Source organism: Symphalangus syndactylus, chromosome 14 (genome assembly GCF_028878055.3).
Source record: "Symphalangus syndactylus isolate Jambi chromosome 14, NHGRI_mSymSyn1-v2.1_pri, whole genome shotgun sequence".
In the NCBI taxonomy this organism is placed as follows: Eukaryota; Metazoa; Chordata; class Mammalia; order Primates; family Hylobatidae; genus Symphalangus; species Symphalangus syndactylus.
The window spans coordinates 102,097,642-102,118,074 of record NC_072436.2 but is presented as its reverse complement, the minus strand read 5'-3'; the positions used below and the strand labels follow the sequence as shown (position 1 = coordinate 102,118,074).

The 20,433-nt window shown below is 43.9% G+C and overlaps 1 protein-coding gene across 11 annotated transcripts in view; it reads left to right on the top strand.

Moving 5' to 3' along the window:
• ARHGEF33 (Rho guanine nucleotide exchange factor 33) overlaps positions 1-18,956 on the top strand; it is an 86,029-nt gene extending 67,073 nt beyond the window's left edge. For 2 of the 11 annotated variants that reach the window (XM_063618120.1, XM_063618118.1), the window contains 5 exons: positions 409-557; positions 1,543-1,707; positions 3,341-4,148; positions 9,533-9,672; positions 15,373-16,788. In XM_063618120.1, the coding sequence (XP_063474190.1) occupies positions 409-557; positions 1,543-1,707; positions 3,341-4,148; positions 9,533-9,672; positions 15,373-15,424 (1,314 nt within the window). In that variant the 3' untranslated portion in view covers positions 15,425-16,788. The other 9 variants (XM_055242452.2, XM_055242453.2, XM_055242454.2 and 6 more) reach the window with 9 other exon arrangements.
• Positions 18,957-20,433: the final 1,477 nt, after the last annotated feature.

The window sequence follows — 20,433 nt, the reverse complement described above, 5'->3', positions numbered from 1 at the left end:
CACCAGGCTTGATCATAAACATCCTCCTCCCTCGCCTGCCTTGATGCCTGACGTTCTCAACATTGGTCTGGCTCTTTTGAGTTAAGGCACTACTTATAGACAGTAATTGTTAGAATGCCGCTATTATTTCAGAGGTCTACTTAGGAGATGCTTCTAACTTTTCAGATGAAATTATTTTATGTTCACATTCAACTCAAACAGGTACGATAGTGACTTATTTTCTGTTGGTATGATAGAGAGCAGCCAGTTTGACCTTTCAGCATATAATTAGATGGGTCGTGTGTATTGTTCATTGTTTTGATTAAATGGCTATGAATCTCCCACAATAGATCAAGGTGAGGTGCAGAAGAGAAAAAACAAATTTTCATGCTAATTATGCAATGCTGCTTCCTTTTCCCCTCCATCCAGAACGTCCTGAAGTTCACAGAGCAGGAGCACCCTGACTATTATCTACTACTGGTGTGTGTCCAGCGCCTCCGAGTATTTATCTCACACTACACCCTGCTGTTTCAATGCAATGAAGATTTGCTTATTCAGAAACGGAAAAAGCTCAAGAAGTAAGGTTCTGACGGTGCGGTCTAGAGGGTCGAAGACCAGTTACTATGGGCGTCTTTCACAAGTACCCACGTTGTGTGTTAAGTAGCTGAAATGCAGTGGCGGGAGGTAGAAGGGAAGAGAGAAGGGGAGAGAAAGAGCTAGTCAGGCTGGCTATAGGAGCAAGACACTGACTACCCGGTGGAAATTATTTTAGCAAAAAAACCCACTTCACTCTACTGCTTACATAGACCTGCCCTCATCCCATGTTGCTAACCACCTCAAAAATAGCTCAACTGCCCTAAACTTGCCTGGTTCAAAATCGCAGTTAAAAGGCTGCAACACAGTTTTCTTTATTAATTCAACAGATATTTATTGAGCACCTATTGTGTGTCAGGCACTGTTCCATGCACTGAATATACTGAAAGGAACAAAATGGCCCCGACCAAATCTTTGCCACATGGAGCTTCCTTTTTAGAGTTGGACAGTGAACAAATAAATAAGATGGTGATATGTGATATGGATAAAAATAAAGCAAATAAGGGAGAGGAATTTCAAATAGGTTTTATATTAGGGAGAAATAGGAAGTGTTGATTAGGGAGAATCTGAGCTTCAGAGGGAGCAGAAGCAACCCACAGCACAGCTTCCTAATGACCTGGATTTCCTTCAATTTCATCCCAACTCCTGTGGAGGAAAACAACCATTTCTGTGGAAGCTTCAGACCCGAAAAAGATGCTGTCTCCCAAGCCAGGGCTCCTGTTATGGAAGATGTCTCTCCATACCCCCAACCCCTTCCCCCAAGCTCTTTTCAGCCAGTGAATCAGCTTCCCTAGTCCTGCCAGCTTGCACCCTATTAAGTAAAGGAACTTAGTTTGCAAAGGCCCCTGGAGATAGAGACCTTCACAGCAAACTTTATCTGAGACATCTATCTTTTTTGGCATAATCTATGTGTTCAGAGAGCCAGTTTGCTACTGTACAACCTGAGAACTGTTACTTCCATTCTGTTAGGTCATCCATGGCGAAACTGTACAAAGGGCTGGCTTCCCAGTGCGCCAATGCTGGGCAAGATGCTTCCTCCACTGCAGGTCCTGAGGCTGTCCGTGACACTGGGATCCACTCAGAAGAGTTGCTGCAACCCTACCCTTCTGCTCCCAGTTCTGGCCCTGCCGTCACGTAAGCACCTGTTGCTGTGGGAAGGTTAATGCCAATGCCTTTGGGACCCAGCCAGTCTGTGTGGGTTAGCAGGGCAGCCTAGATTCCTCCATCCCCTTTCCCTATCAGGCCTATATGTGCCAGCCAAGCAGCCAACCCGATGCTTGGGTCCCAGAGGAAGGCACTAATGTTAAGGGACAGGTGTAGAAAGTGGGAAGAGAGGCAGAAAGTAGATATTTACTTCATGGATCACTTCAACTCTTGAGGCAGTTACAAAACTTCATCTTCTTTGAAATGCAACAAATAGAGCCAAAATATAAAACCCCTAGAGATTATACCCAGACTGAACAATATGGCTGCCACTGCACTCTGCGTATGGAAAATAAAACTCCCAATCTTTCTTCCAAGTTAAAAGATAATTCAAATGAGGTCAATATTTTGTTTCACTCTTTCACATGTTAACGTGACACCTAATTTTCATTTTAAGACCACCAGAGTAAGATACTGGTTTTAGCATTTATATTTGCATTGTTTTTATTTTTTTTGAGACCGAAGTACAATGGCATGATCTCAGCTCACTGCAACCTCCGCCTCCCAGGTTCAAGGGATTCTCCTGCCTCAGCCTCCCGACTAGCTGGGATTACAGGCGCCTGCCACCATGCCCGGCTAATTTTTGTACTTTTAGTAGAGACAGGGTTTTACCATGTTGGCCAGGCTGCCACCGTGCCTGGCTAATTTTTGTACTTTTAGTAGAGACGGGGTTTTACCATGTTGGCCAGGCTGGTCTCAAACTCCTGACCTCAGGTGATCTGTCTGCCTCGGCCTCCCAAAGTCTTTGTGCATTTTTGTGGTAGAATTAAAATATGAATAGATAAACTAGCAGAATAACCACTTCTGGTCAGTGTCCGTCTGTCAATTTAAGTCCAGAACAACTGGACATCCCATCTGATGGTACCCTATCCTAGTTTGTAAACTGTGTAAATTATCCATTACCCATGACTCCAAAACCAAAAACCCTCCATGAAATTGGGCATATCGAGTGACAGCTTTTACATGTTGGTAATTCTTTGTGGGTGGAAGTTTGAGATGAATTATATAGCATGCTTTACAGTGACAAGGAATATTTTAAAATTTTTATTATGAAAATTTCAAATTTACATAGAAGAGTTCAGTGAACTCCACACGCCCTCATCCAAATTCAACAGTTATCAAGATCATGCCACGTTTACTTTAGGAACGTAATTTGTTTCTGAGTGTGCAGATCCACAAGTCGAACAGAAGTTGAGTTTCCATTATTTTATATGACCCTGCTAGGGCAAGCAAGGGAGAGAAGAGAGTTGAAGGTGTGCCTTGGAGCACCGCAGGTGGTGAGGAGGGTCAGGGCTTCCACGCGGGGTGATGACCGTCCCTGGCCCGCAGGCCATTTCCCATAAGCTCAGACAATACCTTCGGGCCTCCGCTCGACGGACTGCCTTGTCCACTCTCCGCCTGGGAACGGGGGTTCGTGGGAGCGCCTTAGTGGAAGTTTGTGGAGCTCGGGAGGTGGCATGCACAGGCGCCTCGGAGGGCGGCCAGGAGGGGCGCCGGCAGGCGAGAGGCCTGCACTAACCGGCCGTAAGCACACCTCTTTTGTACTCTGTTTCCCCCACTAAAGACATCTGATGCCCCCAGTGAAGAAAAGCCAACAGCAGCAAAGCCTGATGGAGAGCCTGCAGCCCGGGAAGCCCAGTGACTGGGAGCTGGACGGCAGGAAGCACGAGCGGCCCGAGAGCCTTCTGGCACCGACGCAGTTCTGCGCGGCCGAGCAGGACGTGAAGGCGCTGGCCGGGCCCCTGCAGGCCATCCCGGAGATGGACTTCGAGCCCTCTCCGGCTGAGCCGCTGGGCAACGTGGAGCGCTCCCTGCGCGCCCCGGCCGAGCTCATGCCGGATGCCCGCAGCTTCGTGCCCGCCGCCTACGAAGAGTTCGAGTACGGCGGCGAGATCTTCGCGCTGCCCGCGCCCTACGACGAGGAGCCGTTCCAGGCTCCCGCCCTCTTCGAGAACTGCTCGCCCGCCTCCTCCGAGTCCAGCCTGGACATCTGCTTCCTGCGGCCCGTCAGCTTCGCCATGGAGGCCGAGCGGCCGGAGCACCCGCTGCAGCCGCTGCCCAAGAGCGCTACGTCGCCGGCGGGCAGCAGCAGCGCCTACAAGCTAGAGGCGGCGGCGCAGGCGCACGGCAAGGCCAAGCCGCTGAGCCGCTCTCTCAAAGAGTTCCCACGTGCGCCGCCCGCCGACGGCGTGGCCCCACGCCTCTACAGCACGCGCAGTAGCAGCGGCGGCCGCGCGCCCATCAAGGCCGAGCGCGCAGCCCAGCCGCACGGCCCGGCCGCCGCCGCTGTCGCCGCCCGCGGCGCCCCTCGGACCTTCTTCCCCCAACAGAGGTCCCAAAGCGAAAAACAGACCTATTTGGAAGTAAGGAGGGTAAAGTAAAACCGAACCGAAACCCACAGCGTCGACGGCCCCAGGCCTAGATCTGCAGGAAGCATCCCGAGTTCTCCTAGCGTGGAGGGGAGCGGGGCCGGGCCAGGCTAGGGGCTAGGGAGCGCGCTCGGGGGCGGCTGCGAGAGCCATCGGCGGGCGGAGGCGGAGGGAGAGCAGGGGCAGGCCCTGCGCCTTGCGAGCTGTGGGCTCCTGGGTCCTGGAAGGCGAGTGGCAGCGCCTGTTCTCCAGTACTAGTATCCAAAGAGCTTGCCTCATATGGTACACGAGGGATGGCAGAGGTAGCAGAGAAGCCCGCCACTCTTTAGACCTGATTGGCACACACACATTCAGGGAGTTATGGGGAATCTCTTCCTGCTGATGTGAAGAGTTGCACATTTTTCAGAGCACCGCCCGCAGGTCCCGGGCCCAGTGTGTTTCTTCTCTCTGTGAGGTGTCGTTTCTATGGAACACGGTGCGCCAGCCTATTCCACTTCCTCCCGGCAGCATTCTTGCTTGTAGCTAGGCAGGAAGCAAGTTGCCCTAGCTCAAGGTAGACTCGCTGCGCAGTTTGCTGCAAAGCCAGCTTTATTTCTGCTTGCTTTTCTTTTGACTGGAAAAGAGTGTCCTATTAATTTGCAAACTCTATTGGGACAGGGACATCCCAAAATAGAAACAACTTTAGCCTCAGTGAATGTTGAGGTATTCTGATTGCCAACCCCTGTGTCTGCAGGTCTACCGGTGTTTGATATTTTGGTGTCTAATTGTGGTGTCTGCAAGCCTGAAAGTCATTTAAAGAGGTCTTTAAATACTTATCCACGAAGTGCTAATAGTTTCTGAGCAAATAATTGCTCTGATCTGATTAAGCAGAGCATAAGTAACATGATAGCTCTGACCTGTGCGACCACCCTTCCGTTCCAACTATTCTCATTTTCGAATGGAAACAGTGATGACACTGACTTTTTTCATTCATTAATTTTTCAGCAAACACTGAGTTCTTGTCTTGTACCAGGCTCTGTGCTAATTGCTGAAAATTCAGAAATATACCAGTCTCTATCCTCCGGGACCACTGGCTTAGTACAGGAAGGAGACACAGAAACACAGAATTATGTAATGAACTGTGGGAGCACATGGGAGGGATATTTAAAACCTTTGGGGTCATGGTGGTCAGAGAAGGCCTCCTAGATAAGTTGAATGTCTGAATTAGGTTGTAAAAGCTGCCTAGAAGTTGGCTAGGGGAAGAGTGAGGTAGGGAAGCGTGAGAAAAGCATGGTGATGCCTTTTCTCTGGCATACTGTGCCATGTCAGAGTGGTGGAAATTAGGCCAGAGGAACAGGAAGGGGCGGGATCATGAAGAGCCTTGGAGCTTGCTGCCCACCTGCACTCCAGTACTCAAAGTCTGTGTCTGGTCCGTGCAGAGGACAAAAACATGTAATAGTGTGCTCAGCTAAAGCTGCTGAGGTTCCCTGGGGTTCTCAGATTTTCCTCTAGCTCTGATTTTCAACTCCAAGCTTTGTAAAATTTGATTAGGCAGAATTTCTTGGAGAAATCAATCTTAGGCATGTGTCAGAGTGTAGAAGTTTATTGAAAGGGGAAGTAAATGGAAATTATAGTGCCAATTCAGTGTGACTTGGGATAAGCAGAGGTTTACATACAAAACCTTCTAACTAGTATAGTCTGTACTGTAAAGAACTTTTATTTCGTATGTAATAACAATGTCCTTTTGTAGTTGATTTGTAAAAAATTTGGGGTTCAACAATTGTAAGACAAAAACCATTAATCAAAAATAACAATATATCTGAGAAGCAAACAATGAGTAATATATTTGTGGCTGTTTACCAGACATACCAAATAACAATAAACAATGTATCAGGAACCGTTAATTGCACATACTGGACAGCAAGTTTCATCTAACAGTGTAAGACATGCATCAAGTCAGCTCAAAATGAGATACCGAGGAAATTGCAAATGGGAGTCAGTTAAAAGAGGCATTTTCTCTAGCAGTATCATTAAAATTTTCAAGCATGCAAAGTTCCCATTACTTATTTCTGTTTCTGGACACAATTTTTCTTTCTAAAAACTTAAAAGGACCTGGTTGTGGCCGGGCGCAGTGGCTCACACCTGTAGTCTTAGCACTTTGGGAGGCTGAGGTGGGCAGATCATGAGGTCAGGAGATCGAGACCATCCTGGTTAACACGGTGAAACCCCTTCTCTACTAAAAATACAAAAATAAAAAAAATTAGCCAGGCATGGTGGTGAGCTCCTGTAGTCCCAGCTACTCAGGAGGCTGAGGCAGGAGAATGGTGTGAACCTGGGAGGCGGAGCTTGCAGGGAGCCGAGATCGCAGCACTGCACTCCAGCCTGGGCGAAAGTGCGAGTCTCCTCAAAAAAAAAAAAAAAAAAAAAGGCCCTGGTTATTAGGAGTCCTAGAGAGAGGTGGCATGCAGAGTGCAGGTGGGCAGAGACCATGTGGGTATATATATGTGCATGGGCATGTATGTGCATGTCTGCATGTCTAAGTATATATGTGCATGTTTGTGTGTGTTGGAGGTGATGGTGGGATGGGGTTTTAGTTGCAAAAGATAAACCCCTCAAAAGCTCTATCCGTAAAGGTATCAACTCTTTGCTTTTGAGATGTGCAAAACTAGTGTTTCATCTCTTTAAATACTCTGTATATCTTTCACCCAGCCCAGCAGAGCTAGCTGAGGCCTAGTCTTTAGTGTTTTGTCTCTTTTAGAGTCAAGAAAGAAGATGGTATGCTCTAGTGAGAACACGTGACTGTCAGGAGATCTAGGTTCTAGTCCTGGCTCTGCTGCCCAGTAGCTGTGTGCTTTTGGACAAGTCACTTGGCTTCTCTGTGCCTCCAGTTGTCTCAAAATAAAACAACCTATCTCACAGGGTTGTTGGGAGGATCAGGCCAAAGAAGATACAGTTTTTGAGTAGGCTTTATAAAGTGTGAAATGCTATTGAGATCATGGTTCCCTAGAAAGATTTTCCTTAAACCATTAATAGATTTAGTCACTAAATAGTCTCTAAAAGCCCATTTCTCAAAATATGGTCCTTGGGGGTAGTAGCAAATGCATTGCCTGGGAACTTGTTATAGATGCAGAATTTGCACCCCAGACCTACTGAATCAGAATTTAGGACCATTCCCAGGTGATTCATATAAACATTAAGTGTAGGTGGGCAGAAGCATGCCTTAAGTCAGTGGTCCCCGACTTTTTTGGCACCAGGGACCAGTTTTGGGAAAGGCAATTTTTCCACAGACTGTGGAGGGGGAGGTGGTTTCGAGATGATTCAAGTGCATTACATTTATTGTGTACTTTATTTCTGTTATTATTACATTGAAATATACAATGAAATAATTATACAACTCACCATAATCTAGGATCAGTGGGAGCCCTGAGTTTGTTTTCCTGCAACTAGACGGTCCCATCTGGGGGTAATATGTGAGAGTGACACCTGAAGTGTGTCACTTATGTCCAGTCTACTCTGTAATCTCATTTTGGTTGCTGTCACTGCAGAAAACCCTGCTTCACAAAGATCGGATGCTGGAAATGGAAGCAGGCTTTTCAGTGCTTTGTGGCAGTCTCATGATATTCTGCCTTGACATTAATCCAGAACATGTGGAGATTTGAAATTGTCTCAAACCTACTTTTAAGGCCACCAGATGCAGCTGTACCATTGAAGTTCATCAACTTACTTGCCGCTGTAAAGCCTGCCACCAGATGCAGCTTAATTGTCACTTGCCACTTACTGATAGGGTTTTGATATGAGTCTGCAAGCAATTGATTTATTATGGTCTCTGTGCAGTCAAACCTCTCTGCTAATGTTAATCTGTATTTGCAGCCACTCCGCAGCATTAGCATCATTGTCTCAGCTCCACCTCAGATCATCAGGCGTTAGATTCTTATAAGGAGTGCGCAACCTAGATCCCTTGCATGTGCATTTCACAATAGGGTTTGTGCACCTATGAAAATCTAATGCCGTTGCTGATCTGACAGAAGGGGGAGCTCAAGCAGTAATGCAGGCAATGGGGAGCAGCTATAAATACAGATGAAGCTTCGCTTGCTCACCCACCCCACTGCTCACCTTCTGCTGTGCGGCCCAGTTCCTAACAGGTCACAGACCAGTACTGGGAGTTGGGGACCCCTCCCTTAAATCATTCGTTTTCAAATCTAAGTGTGCGTAAGGATTACCTAGGCCTAACTGCAGAGATTCTGATTCAGAAAGTCTGGGATGGGGCTCAAGAAGCTACATTTTAAATAAAGGCCCAACTTGATCCTGTAGTCACATGACCACCCTTTAAGAAACACTGCATGTCGATCTCCATGGTCTAGTTATGAATCTTAGTAGAATCTCAGAGAATTTCTGTATCTGCAACCCCCAGTTCTCAAAGTCAGACCCATATGTTTCCTGAAAAAAAAAAAAAAAAAAAAAAATCCATCCTCACACTTTGCTTCTCTGTCAGCAAGCAGTCACCCATCTAATTCATGAGACTTTTAGGGCATCATTGGTGTGGTTTTTGCTTTGACTTCTTGGGGTTCTCTAAAGGTTATTCAAAATTCAGCAGCTGTTTTTAAAGTTGCTTTTAAATTATAGTCACCTCAAGGTAAATACTTTGTTCATATGGAATATAAACATGTATATAAATGCATATCTGGCTTACATGCATATAAATATACATGCACTTCTATTTAGCACATCTCACACTTAAAAAAAACTAGAGAGGTCACAAAAGATACAGCCTTATTTTTAACTTATTTTGCTTTATACTCCAAATAGCATGGGTTAAGAATTGCAAAAACTGTACTACAGGCATATTTTCAGGTTGAAAGTATTAGTTGACATTTACTTCTAAACAGGTCTGACTTCTCAAAAATGCCTTCCCTCATTTATGCTTAAAATGGAGAGTTAGGAACATGAGTTTAAAACTAGCATTACAAGTAAAGGAACATCCTTATTTTGTAGAAAGAGAAACACCTGGAGATAAGAGGGGACTGCTACTGGTTTTCTAGCATGACAGTGTTGGTGTCAAAATAAGAATTTATTCACTCGTGGAGGACGTTCTTGTAGTCTTCTTTTAAAGTCCACTTTTTAAACATTAGCTAATGTTCTTTATTTCCTTATCTTTAATTATTGTTATATATTACGCTAGACTATTTGCCTTGATACATAGAAAATACTACACTCAGCAGGAAATTACCCTCTTTTCACCTACTGGTTTCTTCATTAGCCTAGGTTTGCTTTAGTTGGGATTGGGTGCCCACTGGTAGTCTTTTGGCATGGGAGAGGAAAGTCACAACACTACAAAATTGTCCCATAGTCAGGATCCATAATAATGTTGGAAAGGAGTAAAGAAAAAAATCCCTCTTTTTTGTTTCCAGGAGATGCATTTAGAAGATACTACCAGATTCTGTCCCAAAGAAGAAAGAGAAAGTGAACAAACATCTTTCAGCGATCAAAATCCCAGGCAAGACCAGAAGGGGGGCTTTCGCAGCTCCTTCCGCAAGCTCTTTAAAAAGAAGTGAGTAGCCCTTAGACAAGACAGCGTTGTAACTCATTTCCCTTTGGGCTAAATCTTGAGGTTTTAACAATAATAAGTATAAAGTAGCCTGGTCTCACACAACTGCTTCAAGTACAGTGCCTGCACCCAGTGGCCACAGTTCCGGTGGGGTGAAGATGTTTCTCATTGTAATATCCCAGAGTAGAAGCAAACTCAGCTCTCTGCCCTGCCTCTTCTGTCTTTTATCCCTCCCTCCTTGTTCCTAAAGTCATGTGTCCTCAGAGGAGTGGGCAGAGGTGGTTCCCTTGAGAAATGAGCTGGTGACAATCAAAGCCCCTTTAGACTGGGAGGAGTGGGATCCACTATTGGGGTTGCGTGTCATGGGTGCTCCATCAGATCTCCTCGTCTGTGGAAAGTTTTCTAAGGGATCTCAGCACTTCTGCATTTAGGGGCCTGTTGTCATCCTGGGTGCTGATTCAGGTTTATTGGGACTTCTATTAGTGCTTTCCCTGAATGAGTGGATTTGGCTTGGCCCTAGTTAGAAATCACTTTAATGGAGTTTCTGTATTCCATAGGAGGCAAAAATAAGGTATTTTCCTCCTGTGGTCCTTCTGAGATTCTAAGTTGTTGTTGTATAAAACATCACCCACAGGCATTTTGGTCAGCACTGTCTTACATTCTGGGAGGCAGTGGCCAAACCCCAGCATAAAATGTAAGGAAGAGAGAGGTGAGCATTAGCATTTGACCGTAGAGGGATCTGCCAGTCCAGCCACTGCCTGCCTGAGAGACTGCTGTTTCAATCTCCACCGGCTCAGCCTACCTCCCTCTCCCTTAGAGAGATTTTCCCTGCTGCTTAGTTACTCTTGGTGGAGGATGTTCTTGCAGTCAGTTTTAAATAACAAGTCTTCGTATTTTAGTAGATGGAAAAGTTAAACAGAGGCATTATTGCTGCCTTTGGAGAGTTGCCGATAAGTGAGGAAGCACAGGGAAATCACCTTTTCCTTGAAGGTCGAGGTCACTGGCTGATTTAGATTGTGGTCCTGATGGAGGAATTGGGGGCAACCCTGGAGTGAGAACTTTGTTTTTGCTGGTTTGTCTAATTGCAATTATCCTCCTGTGGGGAGGGTGGTACTGAGATTAGCCGGCCTCTGACTGTTGGTCTCTGCCTGTTGTTACTGGAGAAGGGGGAAGAAGAAGGAAGAGCAACAGCTCTGCATTTAGCCATAGCCCTGCATTCTCTCTCAGTTTTGCTAAGGAACCCAGTGCATGCTTGCATGCTGCTTTGCTGGATCCTCAACCCACCTTACTCAGGGTTTGAAGAGTTGAGAATTGTATTCCTCTTTCTAGGATCATATAGACTTAGATCTTTCTTGACCCAGCGCCAACATCTGTCAAGTTGACAGGGGTGGGAGAACCTGGAAACAGACACCTCTCCAGCCCACCCTGATTTAGACTCCTGAATCTTTCTTGAGACAGAGTCTGGCTCTGCTGCCCAGGCTGGAGTGCAATGGCGCAATCTCGGTTCACTGCAACTTCTGCCTCCCGGGTTCAGGCTATTCTCCTGCCCCTGCTTCCTGAGTAGCTGGGATTACAGGTGCCCGCCACCACGCCCCGGCTATTTTTTTTTTCTTTTTTTTTTTTTGTAGAGATGGGGTTTCACCATGTTGGCCAGGCTGGTCTTGAACTCCTGACCTCAAGTGATCCATCTGCCTCGGCCTCCCAAAGTGTTGGGATTACAGGAGTGAGCCACCGCACCCGGCCAGACTCCTGAATCCTTCTAAGGACTGCAAAATCCTAAGGGCACAGCTGGAGCCTATCTTTTTTTTGTTTTTTAAACCACGGTATTCCCAAAACAGCCATTTTTTGCCCACTGTCATTTATAATGACTGGGTGCTGTCTATTGGAAAACAATGAGCAATAGATTCACCACTGGTCCCTTTACCAATTCCTATTTATCAGAGAGATGTAAGAAAATGTTTTGCCGGTGATATGAGGCAGAAGGAGTGGATTTGTCCTCTCTGGATTCAGAGGGCAGAACTAGGAGCAGTGGCTAAGAGGAAGAATTTCCTAAAAATGCAGCTGCATGGAACTGGAGCTGGCTGCGTCATGAAGGAATGGATTCATGGGATGCCTCTGGTCAGGGATGCTATGAAAGTGGTCCCTGCATCAAGTGGGAGATTGTTTAAGAAATCACCAGAGTCCTTTCTAGTGTGGAGATTTGCTTTATCTGTAGTTTGACTTTGTTGTAGCTTGATCTGAGTAATCACATCTTTTTATCACCTGAAGCAAGAAATGAATGAAGCCTTGGGACCTATAATTTTAAAGCCCTAGCATGTAGAAGACCAGGTTTTATCTTTCTGTAGCTCCCCACTGACCTTGGTATAATGTAGAGGACTTGCTATGGGCTCTCCAAGTTCATGCTGGTTAATTGCTGTCAGTGCTCTTGTGGCTGTTCGGGATTCTCCTTAGATAAAGAGCCAGTGGATTCCCTTAGTCCTCTTGTCCTTTCTCATAGATCAGTCCCTCCTGCATCAATCATGTTGCCACCACCAATACTGGTGCTGTCCTTTGTATTTAAAATCCGAAGTGTTGTCTGAGTGGAAGTAAAGGTGGAGCCACAGAGAAGACTGTCTGTCTAGCAGGCTTTCCTGGCTTTTTAGATTTGGCCTAGGTCAGTCAGTACCATCAGGTGCTTAGGGTGCTGCAGTGGGCACTTTGGAGACTTTGCATGGGTTGAAGAGGCAGCTTAAGTAGCATTTTCCGAGTGTTTTCATATGAGGACCATGGAAGATTTGCTCCATTATAAGGTAGAGAGGAAGGTCAGGGAGGCCCCACTGTAGCATAGGAAGGGCAGTGGCTTTTAACTCAGATGAGAACACACCATTCTTCTCATCAATTAAGCATTCAATCTTATATGCATGCACTATGCAAGACACTTGTATAGGAATCATGAGCGACATAGTCCCAGCCATTACACAGGAACTTGCACTCTGAAGTCAGGCCTGCGGACAGGTATAGGAAGGAACCAGAAGAGACATTCAGCCCATTTTCCTCCTGCATGTCAGGAGGTCAGGCTGGCAGCAAGCCCTAGGACTTTAAGAAGTGGCCAATCCTGAGTACTGGAACCATTGCAGAGCCTGGCCTCACAGGTCCAAATGAGCCAGTGCCAGCAAAGCCACTTGTGTCATGTCTGGGGCTTGCTGCCTTCCTCCCCCACAGCCCTCTGGAGGCTCATTCCTGTCTACACTGACACACTTTTTGTTCCATAGGGGCTTGTTTGGCTGGTGGCCCCACACACCCAGAATGCTGCTTCGGGATGAAGCTAGGCATGGAGCCAGATGCAACAGAAAACCTGAGAAAGGGTTCTCTTCCCTCTGAGGCTGGGAGGGCCGAAGGCTCATACCCACAAGGATTCAAAAGGGAGAGTCAAGTTGACATCATTAAAAAAATCCTGAAAAATGCCCAAAATATTTGGGGAAAAGAATGACCTTCTGATTGTTTCCATCTCAGGCACATTTGTCCTGGGCAGACACAAGGTCACATGTCCCTGAAAGGTATCCATAATTGATCAGAATAAAGGCTACATATCTTAAAGTTTGGAAATGTTAAGTGATTTTACACATTTTAAATGAGGATTCTTAGAGGGAACAGACTTACTGTGGTAGGCTAATGTTAGCTAGACCGATACTTATTCCCCTGCCTTTGAGCAGGATGGAAGGCAAACTGTCCCATTCTAGAAGGATCTATACAGAGGCTGTCAAAGACTTAAACCTAGATTATTGTGAAGTCTGAGGCAAATGATACTTCATCTTAATATATACATCTTGCAACACTTACGTTAACGCGTGTTCTTGATGGCAGATGTGGCAGTGGGGAAGAGGATCATGTGAGATAGCTTAGGAGTAGGGAATGTAGATGGTACTCTCTCTTTTTATCCTTAAATTTCGGGATAGTGGAAGATAAGGAATATGGCTTCCAAATGATTAATTACTTTCTCGCTCATTCTCTTCCTCTTTAGCACTTTAAAATTTACATGCGTCAGAGTGTCTCCCTTCTCGTCATCACCCTCCATCAGTCCCATCACTGTCTATTTTCTTAATCACACACAGAGAGAGTACTTCTACAGGGCCCCGTATGTAATCATTTTATCTCAGTGAATCCTCTTCTTTTGGTGTCTTCCCAGCAGTTTTTGCATATGCCCAGCTTCAGCTGTTGAACAGACCATGTAATAGAAAGCAGGGCTGCTAAAGAATCCATTGATAACTTTATCTCACCTATTCTGTTTCCTTAAAGCTCATTTCAAGTCCCTCTCCCACTCTTACCCACTTTGGGGTTCTCTCTCATTTTCCATTTCATTTCCTATATAACTTTAACATTAAAGGGGATAGTTGAAGGGGTAAACATTTTAGATTACTTAACCTTAATTACAAATGTTTCTCAATAAGCCATTTGAAATCAACCATTCAATTAAGTGTCTTCAATACACTAGGTTCTGTCCAGCACAAAAGATGTAAGAGAAATAGTTCCTGCCCAGTAGGAGCTTACAGATCAATTTAAGGATAACCTAAGTATTGATTCAAGGTATAGTACATAGCACATAGTAGGCACTCAACAAATATTTATTAAATGAATGCTCATTTGCTTTGGGCTCTCCAAACTCATGTTGGTTAATTGCTGTCAGTCCTCTTGCAGCTGTTTGGAATTCTCCTCAGGTAAAGGGCCAGTGGATTCCCTTAGTCCTCTTGTCCTTTCTCATATATCAGTCCCTCCTCCATCAATCAGATTGCCTCCACGATACTGGTGCTATCCTTTGTATTTAAAATCTGAAGTGTTGTCTAGTGAAAGTAAAGGTGGAGTCACAAAGGGCTGTTGCTTTGATTACCAGGGCTGACTGACTGGCTGACAGGATGGGTGTTTCCTTGCCCCTTTACTTCTTGAGACAGATGCATGTCTCCTAAAGCTTTCAAGGAGGATAGTCTTTCCAATCAGAGAACCAAGCCTTCTTAAATCAGAGGTTTTTGCAGCACTGGGTTCAACTACCCCCATCCCCAGCTCCAAACAAAAGGTTTATTTATAGGAAATCTAGACTTGGTATGACCTACTGAATTTGCTATTTTCTTTTTCACTTGAGTGAAAGGAAAAGTTAGCAACAGGTCTGTTGTCTTTTCCTCTTTCCATCAAATACTTGGATGGTTATGTGACAGTATGTCCTGGCAGCCATGGTACCCTTCCCCAGCGAGTGTTTGCCTGTCCCTATAATGTCTGCTCAGATATGCCCTGCAATCAGCCACAATGGCTCCAGGAGCTCAAAAGCCATTTCTGTTTTATAGAGAAAGGGAATAAAAGCAAATCTGCTCGCCTTTTCTCCTTGATCCTGCAGGTTATTTCCTAGTCATTTAGGTATGCACTACTTCAGAGCCTAACGGCCACACCTTTGGAAGAGTCCAGGTGGCCATATACATGTAAGCGTTATAAAGAGGTCAGTTAAAATGATCTTTACAAGGATGAAAATGAGCTTTTAGTCATGGCTATAGCAGAATGCTGGATTTTGAAAAGGATGAGCAATTTAGCTGTTAGTTTAATTAATATCAAGAAATGCAGAGAAATTCAGACATTGGAGACATAGGGAAGGTACAATTTGCGAGAAGAGCAGTTAAAAAAATTTAAGCTGAGTTTGTGGACTTTGAAAACTAGACAGGGCGATTTTGGCATTTGTTTCAGAAATGGGAACGCAACTGGTGAAGATTTCTGTGGTCCTTGGGGCTGGTGGTGACATCAAAGCTTTCCTATTTTCAGGTAAACACTAAACAGTTGCATGTTGGAACCATCAAAGTGTGACATGTTGGGTTTTGGATAGACCAGATGTAGCTAAGAGGGGAAATATGAGGCAAAGATTTCAAGTTTTGACTAATGACTTTCTGATGAGAAACTGTCCTGTGGGGGAACAAGAAGAAATAGCAGCCCAATTCAAATCCTGCCCCCAACTTCCTGCCCCTAAAACATAGGCATTCCTAGTCTTCTGAATAATGGAAGACATAGAGAAAGAATGAGATGGTCAAAAATATATCTTCCTAAATTTGGGGGCACAACTGCACTTATCAGGGATGATTTGAACTGGAGGTAGGGGGGATCTGTGAAAGATGAGAGAAGGCCTGGAGTTTTAGGGTGGGCCATGTGGAGGCTCTTTCAAGGGAGAACTCGGGGGTTCCTGAAAAGGAAGAGAACCTCATCCCACCCAGATATCTTGCTTGATGAGTAGTATCCAGATGTACTGGAGTTGAGAGATAGAATAGTTTTTTCCTCTCTGCACTGGGATGTAGTGGAAAAGTGTTCCTTACCAACCAGAAGTAGAAAGCATGGTGGGCGGCTGTGGCTTCATCTGTGATATTGAATATCGAGGGCAAAGTGAAAATATCTAGTCAGTCATCAGGTTTCCAGACGTTACGGTTTTTAGTCTTTGTGGATCCAACTTCTTTCTTTGAATAATGTAAAGAGATGTTTGAATTCTGCCCATTAATTCAGTAAATGATAGTCATGATTAACTTAATAACAAGAGTGAGGACTCAACAGTAGCAAACCAATGATAGTGCAAGGACTCGGAGGCCCTGGATCCTTCTTTGGTGGATAGTGGAAGCATACCTGACAGCCTCAGCATATGGAGAACTTGGTCAGTTGTATAGAAGCTTTGGACAAGCAACTTCATGTCTAACATCACTTTCATACACCCTGCATGAGGTTTTTTGATATTGGTTCTTAGTGTCTGGACTAGTTCTACCCATTCTAGGTCAGAGTTTAAGCTAGCCAAAGGGCCCCAGTCTAGCTTATCAGAGGTTATTTCCAGAAAGCCTCCTCCCTCCAGGGACTTCTGACATGAGAAAACTGGAGAAGGTGCAGAGCTGGAATGGATTACCCAAGTGGCTTAACCAAGATAAAGGAAGAATGCACCCTCGACTGGGGACTCAAATGGACTGATTTGAGTTGTTGGCTATTGATTGGCTTTGGTCTCTTTTGTGGTGGTTGAGATTATAGTATCTCTGCAATCTGATTACTGTACAAATTTCTGCATTCTACCAAATGTAGCATATATGTGTGGTTGGCTTCAATAAATCTTTCATTTGAAAATGAAAACAAGCAAAAGCAAGAGTTTGTAATGTAATGCCAAATTCAGTGAAGGTCCTTGATAACCTTGGTTGAGAACTATGATTTCCATCCATTTTAATTTAAGGTCCTTGGTAATTTGTGGAGTTGTTACTTCATTGAATCAAAAACAGGATTTCTTGAATTTTCTGAGCTTTTGTTCCCCTATTATGATGTTATTACATAATATCTTACACTGACATATACAGTTGCCACAATTGTCCCCATAAAGCATTAGAAAGATATTCTCTTTATGTTCAATGCAAATCTTAGATACACATGTCCTAAGTCATGAAATTCAGGGGAGTAAAAAGTATTCCAGTTCTAGGAAGCAACTGTTTTACAAATGCAAAACAATTGGGATAGATAAAAATATTTGAAAACAATTAAAACCAAATCAACCTGTACTTTATCTGTGTGCTGAGATTTTAGGTCCAGTGGATCAGAATACAGGGAAAAAACTAATGAGAATCCCTCAATGGATCCTTCACCCACCAAACAAGATTTCTTCAGAAACCGACTTGCTCTTGCAAATGACCTTGACCAAGGAACAGCTGTGTAAAACATATTTAAAGTTGTATTGTCAAGTGGTAAGATGAGGATAAAAAGCTTGTATATATCTGTGTAGGAATATATATATATATATATCTATATATATATCGATGTATAAATCCCTGAGGAAAACTAATATAAATACTTACATAGGAAACTAAATCAACATACAAGACATTGAAGAGATGAAGATTAGTTTCTGGTTAAGATCTGGCTTTTTGAACCTTAACACTGGGGAAAAGGGAAATGAAGACTTTTCACATCATTACAGAAAAACACAATAAATTTGGAGGAAAATAAACGTTTGTAAGAATGCAAACTTCCAACTTGAAGTCATTCCCCGAGTATAATATTGAGCATGTTCATATTTAACATGGATGTGAATTTTATGCTTCCTAGGCATTTAACTTAACTCATCCAGTGTTCTTAGACTAATACACACTATGTTAGGGGCCAGTTCTGTCTTGCTTCATGTCTTCCAAAACCCCAAGGCAATATCTAACATCCCTTAAGGCAAAGGATTAATTAACAGAACTGTATTTTATATGTTGCAAATCTGAGTTATGGAGAATTTGTGCTTAAACCATGATTCAGAAGGTTCAAAGCTTAAAAACACATTGATCTCCAAACTTGTTCTGTAGTTACGGAAATCAGTAAAGGGAACAAGGATTTCTGTAGAAACTGGGGAGAGAGGAAGGCAAAGAAACATTTTCCCTTGTGTGGGTTGAGCTGAAGATGGAAACAGTCCAGTCTGTTTTATTGAGTATTCAGTATTCAAGATCCACTAGTGATCTTGAGTGTCACACACACGACCAGATGGACTAGGAAAAAAGCAGTGATTTAGCCACATCTTGTTAAAAAGACTTTCTGCAGCCTGAAAAGAAAGTGGCAATAGCACCAAAACTTCAATGGCTCACACACAGCAGTTGCTACAAACAGCAGGTCAAAGTGAAAATTCAGGATTGCAGTACTTGACTGTTTTCCTATTTTGTAAAGAAACCAAGCTCTTACAGCTCAGATAGAGGAATCAAATTGCAACGAGGCCTGCCTGGCTCTGGGGTGATAAAATGTGCTCTGTTTCCACATGGATATGTCCAAGATGGTCAGCATCCTTGATATGCCCCAAACATCAGATTTATAATAGAAAAAAATTGGGTTCAAACAATTTGTCTTTATTCCCAGGCAGTTCCCTATAGTAAATTAGGGGTATTTGGTTTCTGTTCATTCAAAATCTTGGTACTCAAACTGGTGTCTTCAGAAGCTGTTCCTCTATTGAAGCGTTTGTTGATAAAATAGGCAAAGGTTCACATGTAAGTGTTGCAGGTTTTCTTCTTGTCTGATGGCAAATTAGGAACCCACCTACTGCGTTTTGAACAGTAGTTGTCTGGAACACATAAAGGATCACCGCCAAGTTTTTTGAGTTTCCAGTATTTAAGCCAAGATTTTTATTTCCTAGAAGTTAATGAATTCATTTGAAATTAGATTTTTCTCTTATTATCTGGCCGGCAGTGCTTGAAAGCACAATGCCAAATCGACTGGACATGGAAAGTGAAATACTACAGAAGTCACAATCTATTAAATAAAATGTTAACACAATAAAATTCCTTTCCCTTTCATCTTCTGTTTATCACTAAAATTGATCAGTTACTAGAAAGGTTTAAAAACTATCACACACCTCACCAATTTTATTTTGGTAGCATCCTCTGAAAAATCTTGATGCTACATCTGTAGCATAACTCCAAAATAATTGAGTTGTATTTTATGAAACTAGTAATAATTAATGCTGCTACTTACTTACTTACTCTCCAGGTGAGTTCCCATCACTTGATACCTGGAGTTTTCCTGAGGTTTCTAACTGTCTACAAGTACTCTTTGCTCCCATCTATCCTGCATGTCTCTAACACGGTATTCCCAAATATTGCTTTATGTGAAACTCTTCTGGGTTTTTACCGTTTCCCAGTCAGCCGTGCATCTTGCCCAGGCTCACTCTTGCTTCATGCCCTTGCTCTAGTTCCTTCCTCTCTGCCGATCTTAAGACCCAGTTTAAGTCCCTTCATCTTTTTGTGACTTCTTGTGGTGTAACTTGTTTATCTCTTTATGTGTTTGTCGTATCTTCCCAGTAAGAATGCAAGTCCCCTCAAGGGCAGGAACTGTGCCATATATTTTTAAATTTCTTTCCACCTCTAGAAGACTGCATAGTAGGTGCTCAATAAGTAGCTGATGCCATCATTAATGGTGGTGCTTTAATAAGTAGAGAGCTACAGAAAATAATTTTTACTCTTAATTTGACAGAGAATTCAGTTATCACTCTACCTCCCTGCCTTCTTTTTTTAAAGAAAAAATATCAGTCATGAAGGAAATAAAATATAGTTGCCTTCAGAAGCAGTTAAAGGCACCACTGCCACTTTCACAGCATCTAGCATTAGAAAACCTCTCTCCAGTTAAAAAAAGTTCATAGCTCACTGCAGCCTCAAACTCCTCAAGCAGTCCTCCTGCCTCAGCCTCCTGAGTAGCTAGGAACCTGGCTGATTTAAACATTTTGTAGAGACAAGGTCTCACAGTGTTGCCCAGGCTGGTCTCAAACTCCTGGGCTCTAGCCATCCTCCTGCCTCAGCCTCCCAAAAGGCTGGGATTGCAGGTATGGGCCACCAGGCCTGTAATGTAATGTTGCATTATGGCCTATTAATGTAATGTTGCATTACATTAAATAATGCATGGATGGAGCAGTGTGGAAAAGAACTTGACAGTGACTACATCTGTGACCTCCAGCCCTCTGGAGAAGTGTACTGTACATAGGAGACCACAGATGTCTTTGAGAAGTATCTGGGTTGATAATCAGAAAGCAGCACTCTACCAAAAGATGAAGTAGATATTTTGCACAGGCTAGGAGTCGCAATAGGCCCTTTCTACAGCCTCGTGAAATCAGTATATATAGGCCCAAGCAAGGACTGCCCTCCTTCTCTGACTACAGAATTGGAGCCTTTGAGAACCAAGGATTTGTGGACCAGTACTCTAGGGTTCTCCCCAGTGGGCTATTTCATCCCATAAGAAATAGTTTAGTCTGGGACCTGAAACTAGAACATCAGGGAAACG